The 17533-nt window shown below is 33.9% G+C and overlaps 1 protein-coding gene across 1 annotated transcript; it reads right to left on the reverse strand.

Moving 5' to 3' along the window:
- Nucleotides 1-9883: 9883 nt before the first annotated feature.
- LOC141706069 (uncharacterized) lies at nucleotides 9884-16531 on the reverse strand. The gene is made up of 15 exons (XM_074508900.1): nucleotides 16403-16531; nucleotides 16213-16295; nucleotides 15733-15890; nucleotides 15456-15602; nucleotides 15115-15364; nucleotides 14718-14809; nucleotides 14554-14628; nucleotides 14015-14116; nucleotides 13150-13224; nucleotides 12830-12911; nucleotides 12479-12574; nucleotides 12230-12294; nucleotides 10693-11639; nucleotides 10315-10484; nucleotides 9884-10180 (listed from the first exon to the last, which is right to left on the reverse strand). Exons 2-15 carry the CDS (start codon nucleotides 16277-16279, stop codon nucleotides 10113-10115), a joined length of 2394 nt encoding a protein of 797 aa, XP_074365001.1. The 5' UTR covers nucleotides 16280-16295; nucleotides 16403-16531; the 3' UTR covers nucleotides 9884-10112.
- Nucleotides 16532-17533: the final 1002 nt, after the last annotated feature.

Consider the following 17533-nt stretch of genomic DNA (forward strand, 5'->3'; position numbering starts at 1 on the left):
ATTTCTCCTTTCAGAAACTCCATTCCATTGAGGCGTTCCAGGAGGAGTAAGTTGTGATATGATACCACACTCTTTCAAGATACCTTTAAACTCGAGGTTTAAGTATTCTCCTCCACGATCTAATCATAGAACTTTTATACTTTCCCCTGTTTGCTTTTCCACTTCAGCCTTGTATTATTTGAACTTTTCAAAAGAATCGGATTTTTTCTTCAAAAGATACACATATCCATATCTAATGAAATCATCAGTAAAAGTAAAGAAGTAGTAAAAGCCACCTCTTGCCATTGTACGCATTGGACCACATACATCACTATTTATAAGTCCTAATCGTTCGGTGGCCCTTTCACCTTGTCCGGTAAATGGAGATTTAGCCATTTTTCCAATGAGACAAGATTTTCATTTTTCGTATGATTCAAAATCAAATTTATCCAAGTAACCATCTTTATGTAATTTGGAAATGCGTTTCTCATTTATGTGACCTAAACGACAATGCCAAAGGTATGTTTGATTTGAGTCTTTCATCTTAATACATTTATTATCATTATTTATGTTATACACAGGAGTATCTATATCAAGAACATATAAACCATTAAACAAACGTGCAACCCCGTAGGTAACATTATTGAATGAAAAGGAATAACTATTATTCTGAATCAAAAATGAAAAACCTTTCTTGTCGAAACAAGAAACCGAAATAATGTTTCTACAAATCGCAGGCACGTAAAAACAGTTATCTATTTCTAAAACAAGCCCAGTGGGAAACGATAAATGATAAGTCCCTACAGCTAAAGCAACAACCTCTCCATTGCTAACTCGTAGGTCGACTTCTCCCTTCGCCAATGTCCTACTTCCATGCAGTTCCTGCACATTTATACAAATGTGAGAACCACATCCAGTATCTAATACCCAAGGTGTAGAAGTAGACAAATTGACTTCTATAACATAAATACCTGAATCAGAAGCAGTAACAACATTCTTCTTCTTCTTCAGATCCTCCAAATAAGCATGATAGTTCCTCTTTCAATGACCTGGTTTCTTGCAATAGTGACAATCACCAACCTTTGGAACACCACCTTTAGGCTTCAAAGCCTTGGTCGGATCAGGTTTCGGCTTGGCATTCGATTTAGATCCTATCTTCCTCTTGCCTTTCCATTTACCCTTTCCTTTGGCCTTCCCCTTATTCACCATCAACATGGAAGCAGGGGATGCCTTTTAAACATTGGTCTCAGCAGTTTTCAACGTAGCCAACAGTTCGGTGGGGTTCTTATCTATCTCATTCATATTGTAATTCATCACAAATTGAGAATAGCTGCTATTTAAAGATTGCAAAATTAGGTCAATCTGGTGTTCCACAGCAATCGGGGCACCCAACTTGGCAAGGTACTCAATATACCCAATTATCCTTAGAACATGCGGTCCAACCGGATCACATTCTCCCTGCTTACATGCATGAAACGATTTGAAAGTATCAAACCTCTCCTGACGATCCTGTCCTTCAAACATACGTTTAAGGTGCTTAATCATATTATAAGAATCCATATTCTCATGTTGTTTCTGAAGTTCAACACTCATGGTCGCGAACATGAGACATTGAACATCCGTGTCATCATCGATATGTTTTTGATAAACATTATGTTGAGCACGGGATGCTCCTTCAGGGAGAGGTGCAGGGCGAGGGATATCTATGACATAGAGCTTGCACTCTTGTTTGAGGACAATCCTCAAGTTCCTTTTCCAGTCAAGGAAGTTTGTTCCTGTCAGCTTGTCCTTCTCAAGGACTGATCGCACAGAGAAATTGTTTGAATTAATTGCCATTTGATATCTACAATGTTTAAAATACATAAGATAAATTAGTCTACAGATGATTATTAAATTATGTTCAAGTGATTATTCATATATATTCAAAATATATATCTCCCACTATTTTATCAAATTAATAGCCCTAACTATTAATTTTGAAAGAGTATCTTCTATATACTTTCTAGTGAGCCAAGATCCAAATTTTCACAACGTTTTAGTTTAGCTTTGGCTTTACTCTTAAAACATGATTCAATAAGGTAGACAACATTTGTCAATTATATCAACTATATAACTCTTGGATAGTTTAGTGGAACAACATTTATTCTTATTTATCCAATAAATCTCACCAAACTCTATGCCTCTAAGTTCACAATCCTATTGTGGTAACTTAGTTGATTCAAAACCCAAAGGTCTAAAAAGTATCATATACTTCAACACGTCATCCCACGATAGATGGGAGTACTTCGCTCTGGTGAACCCACTCCTTATCGATCTAGGGGTTAACGCGTTGGACATATTGGAAGACATCTAAATAACTTAATATAAACATTAGGGTTTTGTTAGTATTATAACGATCATGATCCCATTATAAAGAGATTCCCAATTTTTCCTTGAATAAAATACTTCAAATAAATACTCGTCAATGGTTTGATTTCCAGGTAGTGGAGGAGTCACATCGGTCTCGCTTAAAACCCACAGCCTTACAAGTTCTATGAACCCGTTGTTGACAAAATAGCCCCATGTCGGAAATAAAGAAGATTCGTATTTCATTCCATGTTTCATAAACACAAGAATCTCATAATCGTTTGTAAATTTTAAAATTTTGAGTCGTTACAGATTTTATCTTGTTTAGGCATGGTATGGGTGACGTATCTAATACATACATTCATGCATGATTAATCTAATTAAAGCATGCATCATTAACTATTCTATACATACATTCATACATCAATATGTAAAGTGCGGTATGTAAACGTGCTTGGTTATGGCATTTATCCTATGTGATCCTTTCAAGCTAATGAAAGGAGCAAGGTCAATCTATGGTGAATAATATAAATACAATTACAATTACATGTCTTCATTCTTCTTGTCTCGATTGTTGCTTCTCCTCTTGGATCATTCCTTCTTGAAGTACATTACATAAAAACAACCTATACTATTGTACTTAAATAAGAAAACTCGAGTTACATTCGAGGTAATATAGTTACAAGAATAATGAAAATGACATGCAAGTCGTATTTATAAAACCAAAACCATAAACTTTAATCTAAAGGTCTTAAGGCCATAACCAGCACCATGCTCAAGTAAAAAGATAAAGTACTTTGAGAAAAAATAAAATGAAGCAGGGGTCCGGGGCGGCAACCCTGGGCGGGGATTCAGGGGCGGCAGCCCCCGGGCGGGGTCCGGGGGCGGCAGACCCCAGCTGGGGTCGAGTTGAACCAGTCTTGTACAGAAATCTCAATTTCGGAACATTATATCATATCTGAACCAGTCTCTGCCTCTACTACATCATATGTAGTTCTAGAAGCATGTATCATATACATACTAAACATACCCCGTTTCACAGATCATGTCAACACACCATCTGTCCAACATATTAGATCTCTATCTATAAGCCAGATATCATGCATAACATACAAATCGCATACTGATCAGTCATGAAAAATTTATTACGTGCTCATATCATTATATGCATAAATATCACGTGAATATCCAAAAAGCTCTATATAATTAGCTCGATCATAAATCAACATAACAACATGCATATTAAATATCACATATAAATCGTATCACATACATACATGGCAGATCTGATTCATACTTAATATATTGAAAAACTGTAAAATATGTTACCAAATTATCCCATTATACACATAGCTCTGATACCATTATTAGGGATTCGAGCATAAAAACGCAACGGAAAAATAAAATTTTCGAATCCCTATCGCAGGATCTATGTATAATGAACGGATAATTACAGAGAATAGATGTTTTACCTTAAGAAGCTTTATGTTAATGGAAAGATGGAGATCTTGAATAATCACTACGTAGCCCATCGCTGGAACGATCTACGCCTTGAAGGTATCTACACGAATGATCGCACGGAGGATGAGTGTGTACTAGCACGTTCTTGAGGCCGCCTTCTTGCTCTCTCTATCTCTCTTCAAGCTACTAGGTTTTATGTTATTTCAAATAAAATGTTTAATATTAATTCTATTAGAAAGAGATATTATATAGGCAAGAGTTAATGGGCCTCCAACCCTAAATTGAATTTTAGAGTTATTATTATTATTAAATTCGAAATTCTAATTATTGTATTATTAAGTCTCACTTAATCATCCAATAACTTAATTTCGGATTTCATATTAAATTTGAATTTCCTATTTATTTAATTAATTAAGTCACATTTAATTAATAATAAATAATTCGAATTACTTACATTTAATTTAAATGTGAATTTAAATTAAATAATCCTTCAATCATTCTTTGTGCGACCATTTATTTTATTATTACGTTGACAACAATTTTAAATCTAATTTAAAATCATAAACAATGAGCGGCATCTAGTAATACATCATTGTTACCCAAGTAATAATAATTAAATCGGTGATCAATTAAACCTTTCGTGAATAATTTACAATGTAATATAAACCCTTTAGCCTTATATTATAGATCAAACTCGAGGCATGCATTGTGTCATCCTCTGTTAACGTTCAATCCTTCTTTCCTTGATCAATGAGTAAACTATTAAACAAATCAGTATTTGAGCACGGCCATGCATTTTATAGTCTTACTCAATCAAGAGGCCAATAATATCACTCCTTTAATAAAAGAGAGCTAAATCCCATCTAGATCATTCATATTTCTCATACGATTCATAATATACCCAATGTCTACTTTTATTATTACCCAGTCAAGGATAACTTTTAATAGTATCAAAGTATATTAATTCTCGTATAGAAATATAATGATTTCAGGTCAAAGGACCAATACATCATTATCATTGTGAGATTAACTTATGACACTATAAACATGTAATATCTCACAACGGGTCAATTCAGCACCATGTATTTAATATATGTGCCTGTGTTTTAAATTTAGTATCACCATACCTATGATCAATGAGATGTGATCATCAGCCAACAAACACACTAGTCTCAATGTATTTATTATCGTCCCTTAACAATAATACTTGACTAGGGACCTTTAGGAATATCAATACTATTCTCATAATCTCATTTCTAAGTCACGTACTTAGAGATATATATTTACATATCATATTCCAAGGACATTTATTAATCTAACATCTTATCGCATAAAATAAAGATATAATAAATTACTAAAGAATAATTCATATAATCATAATTAATAATCCAAATGTTTCATAATATAAACATAATAGTGTTGTCTCTAGGGCACAAACACTAATAGTTGGTACCTGTGATTTAGATGAGGATGATTCTCCTTGCTCCAAGGCCATGAGTGCATAATTTCCAAATTATTCATCTTCATCATTTTCAGAGTCATCCCAACTTTTTCCCTCTGTAATATAAGCTTTGCTTTGCTGTTTCTTCAGAAGAGCTTCATACTTTGGTTCTAGTTCAAGATAAGCTTTATCTTTCTTTGCTTTCTTGGATTTCCTGCATTCTGTAGCAAAATGGCCTAGTTCATCATAGTTGAAGCACCTTATCTTAGATCTGTCAACATATCCAGTTTTGTAACCATTCTTGCTGTCAAAAGTGTATTTCCATTTTCTTTCCAGGTATTGTCTTTGTTGAAAGACTGTCCTTTACCCTTGAAGTATATTGGCTTCCTTACTCTAATGTTAGAGAATTTTCTAGCCAAATAGGCCATTGACTGATCTAGCTCATCCAGTTCATCAAGAGTGTAGAACTCATCTTCCTCCAATTCCAGAATAACTTGTTCTTGTGAATCATTTGTTCTTTGTTCACTTGTTGAGGCAACTGGAGTTTGAGATCTTGGATCATCATTAGATGTTTGGCTTTCAATGACAATTAAAGCACTTGAGCTATCTACTACATGTCCTTGACCAAATCTCAATGATTTCCTTAGAATCATTTCTAGTTCATATGTTTTAAGAATTCCATATAGAACTTCCAGTGTTATTCTGCTTAAGTCTCTCCCTTCCCTGATTGCTGAGATTTTCTGTTCCAAATGATTAGAGAGAGTAAGAAAGAACTTTAAGTTCAATTCTTCAGCTTTATAGTATTTGTCATGGAGCTGCAAGTCATTTATCAGCTTATTGAATCTTTCAATCACATTAGTTATACTTTCTTTTGGGTTGGCCATGAAACCTTCATATTGTAAAATCTGTATCCTTCTTTGACTAGATCTAACTTCCTCAGTTCCTTCACAAAGTATTTCAATCTTTTCCCAGATTTGTTTGGCAGTGTCACAGTTGACAATGTTGTTGTACATCACATTGTCAAGTGATTCTATCAGTATTAGTTGCAAGCCACTATCCAGGGAAATTTTCTCCTTTTCAGGCTCAGAATACTCAGAAGGGTCTTTCGGAGCATAATGAGCTGAAATGACCATATCACCATCTGTTGTTTCTTCAACTCTAACCATGGGAGTGAAGGGCCCATTTTTGAGAATCTGAATATAGAGTGGATTGACCATCCTGATAAACAACAATATTTTCTTTTTCCAAAGAGTGTAGTTAGCTTTGTCAAAGGTAGGAATTTTGATGCTACTGATTTTCTGTGTATTCATTCTTCCAAGATCTTGAATCTATTTACTTTCAGATCTTGCTCTGATACCACTTGTTAGGAAATGAATAACACACAGAGGGGGGGGGTGAATGTGTTTTACTGTTTTAAAGCTTTTTTTGAATCTTTTATGGTTGAACAAAGTAAATTAATAGTGAAAGTGTGTTCATGCAGAAATTAAACTTGCAAGAATAAAGAACACAGGTTTTCAAAACTCACTTAATTTTATATTAAAATTAAGAATGTTTTGCTACAAAATTTCTAGGCTCTTTGTTGATAAAGAGCTTAGCTTCTTCTTGAGAGTGTTACAAGATTTTCTATCTAAATATTGTTACAACTGAAAAAAGACCAGTGTTAAATTTATAACTCAGTTAACTACTAGTTTACACAGTGTATAATAAGACATGTTATTAACCTTTATTAAACTGTCACTTGTCATTTCCATTTTAGGAAAAGTGAATCTTCTATTTCTGGTTTAACATATCTTTAGCATCCTGTGATTATTTTGATCTTCTTTTGTCAGTTAATCTTCACCATTGATCTTGCACATCGTTCAAGCTGCTTTTTGTAGACTTGTTTATCCAGCTGGTTGGATTATTTTTTGATTGTATATCTTGGATATTGAACTGATCTGTATTTTGTACTTTGAGAATTTACCTCGAGATCTCCAGTTAGGCATATAGAGATCTTGACATCTCGATAAGTATATTGACTTATCAGGATCTCTAATACTCTATAGTGAATTTGACTTATAGAGGTCTCTGAGTTCTCGAATGAGACTTTGGCTTGTCGAGATCTCTCAGCTTCATGCTTCACTTTGACTTGTTGACAACTTAGAGTTCTCTAGTGAATTTTGACTTATCGATATCTCTGAGTTCTCTAGTGGACTTTGACTTATCGATAACTCAGAGTTCTCTAATGAATGTAGACTTGTCGATAACTCTGAGTTCTCTAGAGAATAAATGACTTGTCGATATCTCCAAACTTCATGTCTTCAATTGACTTGTCCATATCTCTCTGAGTTCTCTAGTAGCTTTCCTGGCTTCTCGATAAGTCATTTGGAGTCCTCGAATGACTTCTCTATAACACTAAATCTTTGACTTGTAGATATCTTGACTTAGAGTATTTTTATCCAAACAGATTTATTCAACTCCAAGTTTCTTCAAAATTCTTCTGAGGCATGATCATCTTGATCTTGTTTTAGATAGAATCCTTAGGCTTGATACTGTTTAAGGAAAAAGACTCCAGTCTGCTTCTTTATATTTTTACATACTTTAAAATGTTACAAGTACAAAATACAAATTAAGATAGCAATACAACTTACTTAGGGTTGACAAAATATCTTAGTCTTGTTAAGGTACAGGCATGTCTTGCACAACATGCACCATATTGACTACTCTCCCCTCCAAACCCTCCACCATGTTGACTAGTCCCCCCTTTATACCCTCCAATGTGTTGACTAGTCCCCCCTACATATCCTCCACCAAGTTGACTAGTCCCCCTCCATACCCTCCACTATATTGACTACTCCCCCCTCCATACTCTCCAGCATATTGACTATTCTCCCTTCCATACTCTCCACCATATTGACTACACACTCCACCATATTGACTAGTCCCCCCTTCATACCTTACACCTTTTTCACCAATTTCGCCTTTGCACTCTCCACTTTGAAAAAGTAGATCTGACTATCCCGTGTAGACATTACTTCCGTATGTTATTTGTGTCGGCTGAGACCCTAAATTAAGTTGGAATGAGTACGAGTCATCAACAACAATTTCCTCTGTTTCGATTAACAAAAAATATCTCCTTGAACGTTCAACAATATGGCAGGGACATTTAACATGCGTGTAACATCATCATCACATAATATTTCCATTTGATAAAAACCTTCAACTAGGTTGTATTGACCATGGTAAGGATACTTCAAACTCAATTTCAAATTCCATTTATACGAACTAATATTCATTAAATTGTAAACAAGAAGTTTAAGCTCATCAAAAGTGGTACCAAACCTAATAAACATCATTTTTTTGGGATCGATAGAGTAGTTGATATTAGTACCTTCTCGAATAACCACTCCACCCAAAAAAAATTGACATTCATGTGCCCTTCCATTTCCCTGTTTTACAGAAAATATTAACAATTAAGCAACAAAAGTAAGGAAAATATATATATATATATATATATATATATGTATATATACACACATAGATGACAAACCTTTGTAGGAGAAATCTACTTTTTCGTCAGATTTTGAAGATAGCCTCTAGAAGATAAGATTCTCGAAATTCTCAACGAAAAATTCCTATAAAAAGAAACATAAATAAAAACAATTTAAATGGACAATTTTTTGAAATTTATTTTAAGTTCTGGTAATTTAAAATAAAAAACATAAATTTATGAAATATTATTATTTTTGAGATTTATGAAATAGAAATACAAATTTATAAAATAAATATGAAATAATAATTTTTTCCATGAATTTTTCCCCCATGATACCCTTTTTCAAGCAACTAAAACCATACAAAAAAATTTTAAAATTAAAAAAAAATACATACTACAAATAGGTTTACATCACTACTCAACAAAAAAAGAATTCAACCAAAATAAAATTTAAAACTATATTTCAAAAAATTGTGAAAATGTGTTTTCGTCAAAAAATGAGTAACCCTTTCTCATGACACCCTTTCTCCACCTCCAAAAATCATATATACACAGTTTTTAAAATTACAAAAAAAAATACATACTAAAAACAGATTTACCTCACTAAACAACAAAAAAAAATTAAACCAAAATTATTTTTTAACAGTTAAATATAAGCATTTCAAAACAAGCCCTCACATGATTTTACGACCGCACAAATCTGCAGAAATACAAGGCAACAAAGGGGAGGAAAATAAAAAATAAAAAAAAGGGATTATACCTCAGAACGCCTCTACTTCTGTGTAACAATATGGTAGAATCCCAAAAATAATGGCGTTCTGTGTCATTTTTGCAAAATTCTGAACAACTAAATGAATTTTTCATTCAAATGTGTCAAGAAAACAACGGAGCCCTGTGGTTCTTATCCTAGAACAAAATTATTTGAATCCGGACCAAATCCGAACGAGTATTTGTAAATTCGAGCCGAATCTAAGCTTACTAGTCTTTGTACCTATTCCAATCCTTTTCATCCCAAAGCATAGCATTAAGAATTTTATCAGACCTGCCACAAAGATAATAGAAATCGGACTTTCTCAAATATTACTGGATTCTGAAGTGCAAGATTCTTCATTTGCACCCCTGATAGCATCTGAAGTAACAATATTCAGATATAACCTTTTAATGCTTTAAAATATTGATCAACCAACAAGCCTGAAAATAGGCATCCCATTTAATTTATAGTTTAAAACAATGAAAGCTTTTAAGCTCCGTCCAGACTACTGTTACTTTTAGCTAGTTCAAGTTTAACAAAGAAAATACACTAGTAAGCGATGTAAGAGATGAACAATATCATTTTCCTATCTCCAGTATCCGCATGTCAGTCTAAAGCCCTTTCCGCGGTCCCTTCTAATTTTGTATAGCCCAGTTAAAGACTTAAAGCCCATGTCCCGGTGACTTGTCAGAAGCACGGACTGGAGAAGGTGAACGGGCATGCAATAAACCTGTAGGAGATAACAATTTCAGAGTCAAGATTCATAAGCATATGGTGAAAATAATCTATAATTTCAAGATAAAGACGCCAACATATATGTACATTGTAAATGAGGCTTGAGATTTTACTACAAATAACACTTACGATTGCCACTTGAAATTATTCCAAATGAGGGTGTACTTGACGTGACTGGGGGCCAAGTCCCGGTCAGTGAATGACTTCTCAGCATCCTCGCATCACGTGCAACTGGTAACTTCAGATCATGCATCCTATTTGTGGCATCAAAAGTTGTTTCCATCCGTTTCTCCACATTCCTGTAATTTCGTGTTAATGTTTAAAGGGAGTTGCAACAACTTTCTACATTTCAATATTTTTAACTTGTCTCAATCAATATATATAGATATTAAAATGGTATCTCATGGGATATAAATCAACATATATATTGTGCCACCATAACAAATTAAACAATGTTATAGTTGAAACTACACAAATACTATCAAGAACTTAAGGGTTGCACCTTACCTCTTCTCGGAGCCGTTGATCAGTTTCCCAATAGCCCGAAGTGATTTCCTTATTTGAGACGTCTTTCCATTTACAGTAGATTTCATGCTAGCTGTCTGTGACTCCAACGACTCACTAGTCAGCTGACTTCTGGCATAGACAGCCTCTGGAGTTCCGGGTGGTTCAAGGGAAGATGGAACTTTTCTTCCATTTTCAAGTCTTACCACATGACTATCAGAAACAGGATACAAGGGACTCTTAGGATCCATTTGACGAGATACCTCGGGTCTAAAATCACCTATACTAGTGTACACTTTTGGCTTTGAAGCTGACATTGCAGCCCGAGGCAGACCAGACCTTTCTGAAATCACGGAGTCTTTGTTCACATATTTCTGACCTTCCAAACTTAGCCTTCTGGTTCGATCATGTACAGAAGGAGTTTTGACCTTTTGGTCTTCCAGATATGCTGTCTGTGCATGTTGTCCACCATCACTGCTTAACCTTCGGGAATTATGGGGAATTCTCTTGGAAATTGTCACAGCTTTCTCAAACAGATAATTAGGTTCCTGTGCTTTCCCCAATCTATCCATAATGGAAGTTCCGGTGCTTAACCTTCGGACACTTGATGATTTTTCCACCTTCTGGGTGGAACGATTCTCAACGCTTAACCTTCGGGAACTGGATGATTTCTCTGGATTCTGGGTGGAGCGATTCTCAATGCACAACCTTCGGGGAGGCGAAGTTATCACAGAAGCACTATGTAACAATTTTGCTTCTTCGAGTTTATTTAATTGTGGTTTCTCTCGTCTGTCTATGCCGGAAGAATCAGTGCTTGGCCTTCGAGCACTTGCCGAAGTTTTGTCGGTCGCTGATTTTGACTTACCTGAAGGTGATTTGATTTCCATGAGAACAGTCATTTTGGAACTCTGAAGTTCCTTCTTAGACAACGCCGTTTTAAGGCTCTCAAGCTGCAAAATTTTAGCAGGAAAATAAAAATTATACATCATGATTATGCATCTATCGATGAGATATGTCAGCATCTTTATCAGGGTCAAAAAAGAAACAAACACCATAGAGCTTCTGTGTTAACACACAACGACTCTCTCAGTTAAATTTGTTGAAAATATGTGTGTCATTTTGTTATAAGATCTCATTTCAAATTCAGATCATAGAGGCTTATTAAGCATATTGACAAGACATTATACACATGAGCTTTTCATTACTACCATAAATATAGATACAATTTACACGATCAACATCCAAATTGTCAGTGTAACGAGTTTTCAACTTTTTCTTTACAGTTATCATCTAGATTGTCATCTGAAGTCCAGAGAGCTCTCAAATTTTTTAAATAATTGGTGCCAGTATAAAAAAATGGAAATAAGAAATCAAACATAAAGTCTGTTCAAATTGCTAATGACAAGATGTATTATTCCGATTAAAGAAAGATAGTAATAGAGACAGCTTTATGCAGTTAGGATTCCATAATAAGATGGGAAAGCATCCGTTTATTGTTAAACCACCCCACACACATATCAGACATATTATATAGGTGTACCTCTTTTTGAAGTTCCGCCTCTTCTGGGCTAACATCAACTATCTTTAAGGTTTTCTCAAGACCTCCTGTTGAACATTAGAATATATCAGCATAATCTTAACATGTTACATGTTTTCTTAAAAAAAAGAATACTTCAAACTATAACAATTTGCCATGACGCTCATGTACAATCCACACTTTGATGGAGAATTTGATATGAAAATACATAATAAAATAAATGATAACTTTGGCGAGTTTAATTTCTCTAACCTTTGAGAACCTCAACCTTGTTGTGCAAGTTCTCGTTCTCTTTTACAACCTTATAGTACCCAAGAGCTGCCGTAGACATCTCTCGCACCTGACTCTCTGGTCCATGCGAAAAAAAGAAGAAGAAGAAGAGTTGGTACTTTTAAGAACTATCTAAGAATTAATACAAATCCAGTACTCATAAGCATTAGACATCATACATGCATAAATTGCATGTCCAAGAAATTAGTGTATATCAGTTGTTTCACATATAGGAATTTGCGGGGATAAACATAATGTAACATTTCTTAAGATGGCTAAATAAAATGGGATGGATTCTACACATAATGTCGGATACCGCTAACGGATGCATACCTAGAACTTTCATGTCCTTTTGCAACTGAGACTGCAAGTCTTCAAACTCAGCCTTGGTTCTTGATAGCAATGACTTAAGTTTCTGCAGGACAATTAGGTGTAACATGGTAAATATTGAAATATACAACATTCTGACTGAGAATGGCATAGCCACAGTGAATGATACTCCATCAGCTAATAATTAAACAGTGCTATAAAGAGAAAAACCTTCCGATCATACAAAATTTGTTCGTGTTGAATTGAATGTACCAATATGCATAATCAAGAAAAGAAGAGTAAAATTTTTTCAAATCCCCAACATAGAATATTGAATAGCTTACTGATAGTTCATTTTCTTGCATCATGAGAAGCTTTTCATGGTTGCAGTAACCTTTATCTAAGCAAGCGCCACAACACTGCGATCACAAAACAAAAGTGTGGGATAAGTGTATAAATATCACTTCAAATAAAAATTACTTATCTAAGCAATTCTTACCTTCCAAAAGAAAGAATTGGACCAATTTATATATGCTTAGAAACATTACGACAAGTGCTTACAAATCATAAACAGAAACATCTTCTGATAAAGGAAACAACTGAATTCTAGACTATTAGGGTGGGGTGAAAATGTTGTGAAGGACAACAGAAATATAAGCCAAGGATACTACAAAAATGGCGGTATCTACTACTTCTTAAAAAAGGTTAATAAGCAGCAAGGATGTGACAATAAAATTAATGTTAGCAACTTAATGACTCTGGCTTGTACATCATTCTCTCGTCCTCTCCAATACTGTTAGGAGTTCCCTATTACTACTTTACATGAAATAAAAGTGGAACAAGTGGTGGTAACAATCTTTTAAATTACAATTACCACTACATAGTCCTTGTGAATTGGGGACGCCATGGCGCGGGGATACATGATAATTTGTGATATCTTGTTCAAATTTACATTCAACAGGAACTGTATTTTATCAAACAAAATACAAAGTTAAAAACAGAAAGAATATTACACTTAATAATTTGTAAGTGTATTCCCAAGTATCCTCGCAATGAGGCCCCCATCAGGTCATACTAGGGCTAGTAGGGCACTCGGTATTTGTACTTCTTAGATTTTTCAAGCTAATAGTTTAATGTCCTGCATTACCTAGTAATATACAAAATGGTAGGACTACTGAAGTACACTAATTGAGATGAATATAATATTACCTCATTTGTCCCAAGAATTGAAGAACTTTCCATTAATTTAGTAGTTCTCAAGTGCACATCACATTCTTCTTTTAAAAGATCACCAAGGGTGCGTCGTTTTACCTGATTTCCAAGAAAAGCTATTCATGATTAATCGCAGGGTACAACTTACAAATATTTCAGACAAAACTGGAATTACTTGCAAGGAACTCCAATGGAGGTCGAAAGTTTAGACAAATGAATGTCAAATTGCCAATTTTGTGTGAATAGGCATTTGGTTTTACACAAAAATTTGCATGGTAGATAGTTATGAAGCCTAAGTGGACAGATATCCATGCACTAAGGTCTTTCCCTCAACAACCTGATCGAGATATATATATCCTATATAAATAATAGAAAATCCTTAGATATCAAACCTATATTGTACAACACAGAAAAGGCATGCGTAGTTGAGCTTTCTTCCAATATAGCAAATTGTTTCATTTTCCAGAAAAGGACGTATTTTGTAACACACAAGAAGATAAACTAGGTTCAGATTACTTAAGATTCAACCAACTCACCTCTGGTTGCATTTTCCTATGTTCTTGTTCATTTAAACAGCTTAACATATTCTTGCATAAGATTTTGACTGCAGCCTGTAATGGAGATACTTCAAATGTAAATCTATTATATTATAAATCTATTACTGGTCTACACTGACATATTAATATGATGAAAAAATTACCGGATTTCTACTGTGGATGGATGCAAGAAGGTTAGCCTCAAAATTTTCCTTTTTATCCACCATATATTGAGCAAGAGTTGCCACAATTAACTCTGAAATATCCAGAAAGTAGACATAAACGGAGGAAATCACAACTCAAAATGAAACATAATAAACAAATGAATCTGGGATAACTGGCGTAAAAATAGTAAGTTAAAGGCAAGTGATTCATAGCTATAACAACATGTAACACCACAAATTCATGGCCAGCAGGGTCCCCTCTACATAAAAAGCCCATTCCAGATCTAAACGTAACAGAATCAAATACAGCTAATCAATTATGTGAAAATGAGTGACGTGAGCTCAGCAATTATTTAAATTTACAATCAGATATGCAAGAGAGAACAAAAAATTAAACCTTCAAGATTCTGTGTTTCACTCTCAGTAGGTGTTTCTCTATTGCAGCTTCCAGTCATTGATAATCGCCTATGAGGATCGAAAACCTCTGAAACTTGCGAATTAATTTTACCAGCAGTAAGCATTGCAAACTGGGACCTCGGAGGCTTATTAAATCCATTTCCTCCATTCATCTGTTTCCAATCATGTAAAGCTTTAAGCTCCAAAATGCAATCAACTACCTTAGTTGATGATCCAGCCTCCAAATTGTCCTAATAAGATATACAGGTAAAAAATTAACAAGAAATACAAGCATGTCAACGAATATCCATACTGATGTCTGAAATTCGAAATGTAACCCACCCTTTCAAGGACAGATGCTTCGAAAGTCGTTAGCTTCAACTCTTCTGCTGCTACCAAAAAATTCTTAACATTTTCAAAATATTGAAACGCTGGCAACGGCTGGGAGTCCAAAGAAGGTGATTCAGATGGTAAGTGACTCTCAACGACCTTACACAAATCGAAAAACAAAAAACCATCAGCGATGAAAGAAACAAAAAACAGAAACCCTAAAAATTCAATAAATCGTATGGACTCGCAAACACATATATAGATAAGATGGAAAAATAAAATTTGTTACCTTTTGAATTGATCCCGGCTGAATCGTGTTAATCGCATTGCACAGGACCAAACCATTTCTCAAGCAAGAAATAAATTCTTCCTCAGATGGCTGATTAGATATGCCAAGAGGCCCAACTAGGCTGTGGAGCCATTCAGTAGCTTGGTACCTTCTCAAGGCTTTACATGCACAAAAACAAATAAATTCAAAAAAGCCTCATCAGCAATTTCTCTATGTTCAAAACAACAAGGGCTTGCAAAAAAGTTTTTTCACTATTAAAATCCAAGCTGGCCTCGAAAAAATAATTTGATTTATAAAGGTCAGCCGAGACAAGAGACTAATTAGCTTTCCTACATATGTATGTATGTGTGACAAGTGAGTGAGAGATGTGTGTGTGTGTGTGTGTTTGAGGTGTTTTTAAGAAATGAATGAAAATGGAAAGACCGAAAGAGATACATAAAACAATTATTAGGAAAAAAGAGTGAAGAAAAGTGATTAAACCTGCTTCTTGGGCTTTCCTTGCAGCTAAGTTGATATCATGTTGAGTTTTTCCCGCAGAATTCTCCATTTACACAAAATGAAATCTAGTTTTATTTAACACCAAAATCAACATTCAATAACAACAATAATGTATTAAACCCTAATCATTTCTCAAACGAAAAAAAACATAGAAAAATTAAAAAGAACTCACCGAATAGTATGCTTCTTGATTTCACAAATGCCAACAACTCCTTGCCTATTTCACTGATCAAGTTTGCAGAGTATATATGTTGAAAAAAGGCACACAGACGAGGTTATGTACATGGATGTTACTTCATCGAGCTGGCCCACAACAAAATCTACTCCAGAAATTAAATAAGAGCATATCTAATTCTTTATAAATTGTAATCTTTTCTTAAATGTTTTGACTTTTGTAGTTTTTTCGTATAAATGCATCGCTATATCAACAAAATCCAGATTTAATTTTTGTGTTTTTGTAACGTAAAGTTTGAAAGTTGTACTCAACTGTAGTTATATCCAAAAAAACTGCAAAGAACATCTCCAACTATCTAAAACCTTTAGTTAAAAATTATTAATACATATTAAAAATAAAAAATATAGTGATTATGTAAAAAAAATTCATCTGGTACATTTTCCTTATCTATAAATATAGCCAACCTGTTGGTTATATTTGTTGAACCACCATAAATCTGTAACAAATGTAAAAAAAATCTAATCATTTATTAAATATTGAAGTAATATATTTTATTTATAATAACATAAAATTTTAATAACATACTATTTTTAAAATATAACTAACCAATATAACCAGTACCATCGAAATACAATGTCTTACAAATTCAACAAATTTAACATATTATCTTACAGGTCCGCTTTAGCTAATCAGTTATAGTCGACAACACCATTGGAGATACTCTAATAATACATTTTCTATTAAGCAATTACAGTTCGATATATTATATCATACTAGTAGATAACCCGTGCGAAGCACGGGCTGAGATCAAAATATTAATATTAAATAATGATTATAGAAATAAAAATTAAAATATATATAAAAAAATTGTACGATTATTATAATTTTTCTTTTTAAATTATATACAGTTTTCATTAACTCAAATCTTATTACAATAACAAACTCAACGTTATTATGTATCTGTTGTTCAAAAAAACTTAACTAATATTTTACATCGAACTTTAGTCAAGCAATGAGCAACACGATTGACATATAATTTAACAAAAAATTAAATCAACATTACTAAATAATTGCATATTAAATATTTTATTGTTAGCTGAATTTGTAATTTTATATAGATTGTGATTG

The sequence above is a fragment of the Apium graveolens genome, chromosome 2 (assembly GCF_009905375.1).
Source record: "Apium graveolens cultivar Ventura chromosome 2, ASM990537v1, whole genome shotgun sequence".
Lineage (NCBI taxonomy): Eukaryota > Viridiplantae > Streptophyta > Magnoliopsida > Apiales > Apiaceae > Apium > Apium graveolens.

Coding starts and splice junctions, on each gene's coding strand:
- LOC141706069 (XM_074508900.1), bottom strand. CDS start 16,279: ATGGAGAATTCTGCGGGAAAAACTCAACATGATATCAACTTAGCTGCA. Junction 14,629..14,717: donor CCATCCACAGTAGAAATCCG/GTAATTTTTTCA, acceptor TCTCCATTACAG/GCTGCAGTCAAAATCTTATG. Junction 12,295..12,478: donor CAAGGTTGAGGTTCTCAAAG/GTTAGAGAAATT, acceptor AATGTTCAACAG/GAGGTCTTGAGAAAACCTTA.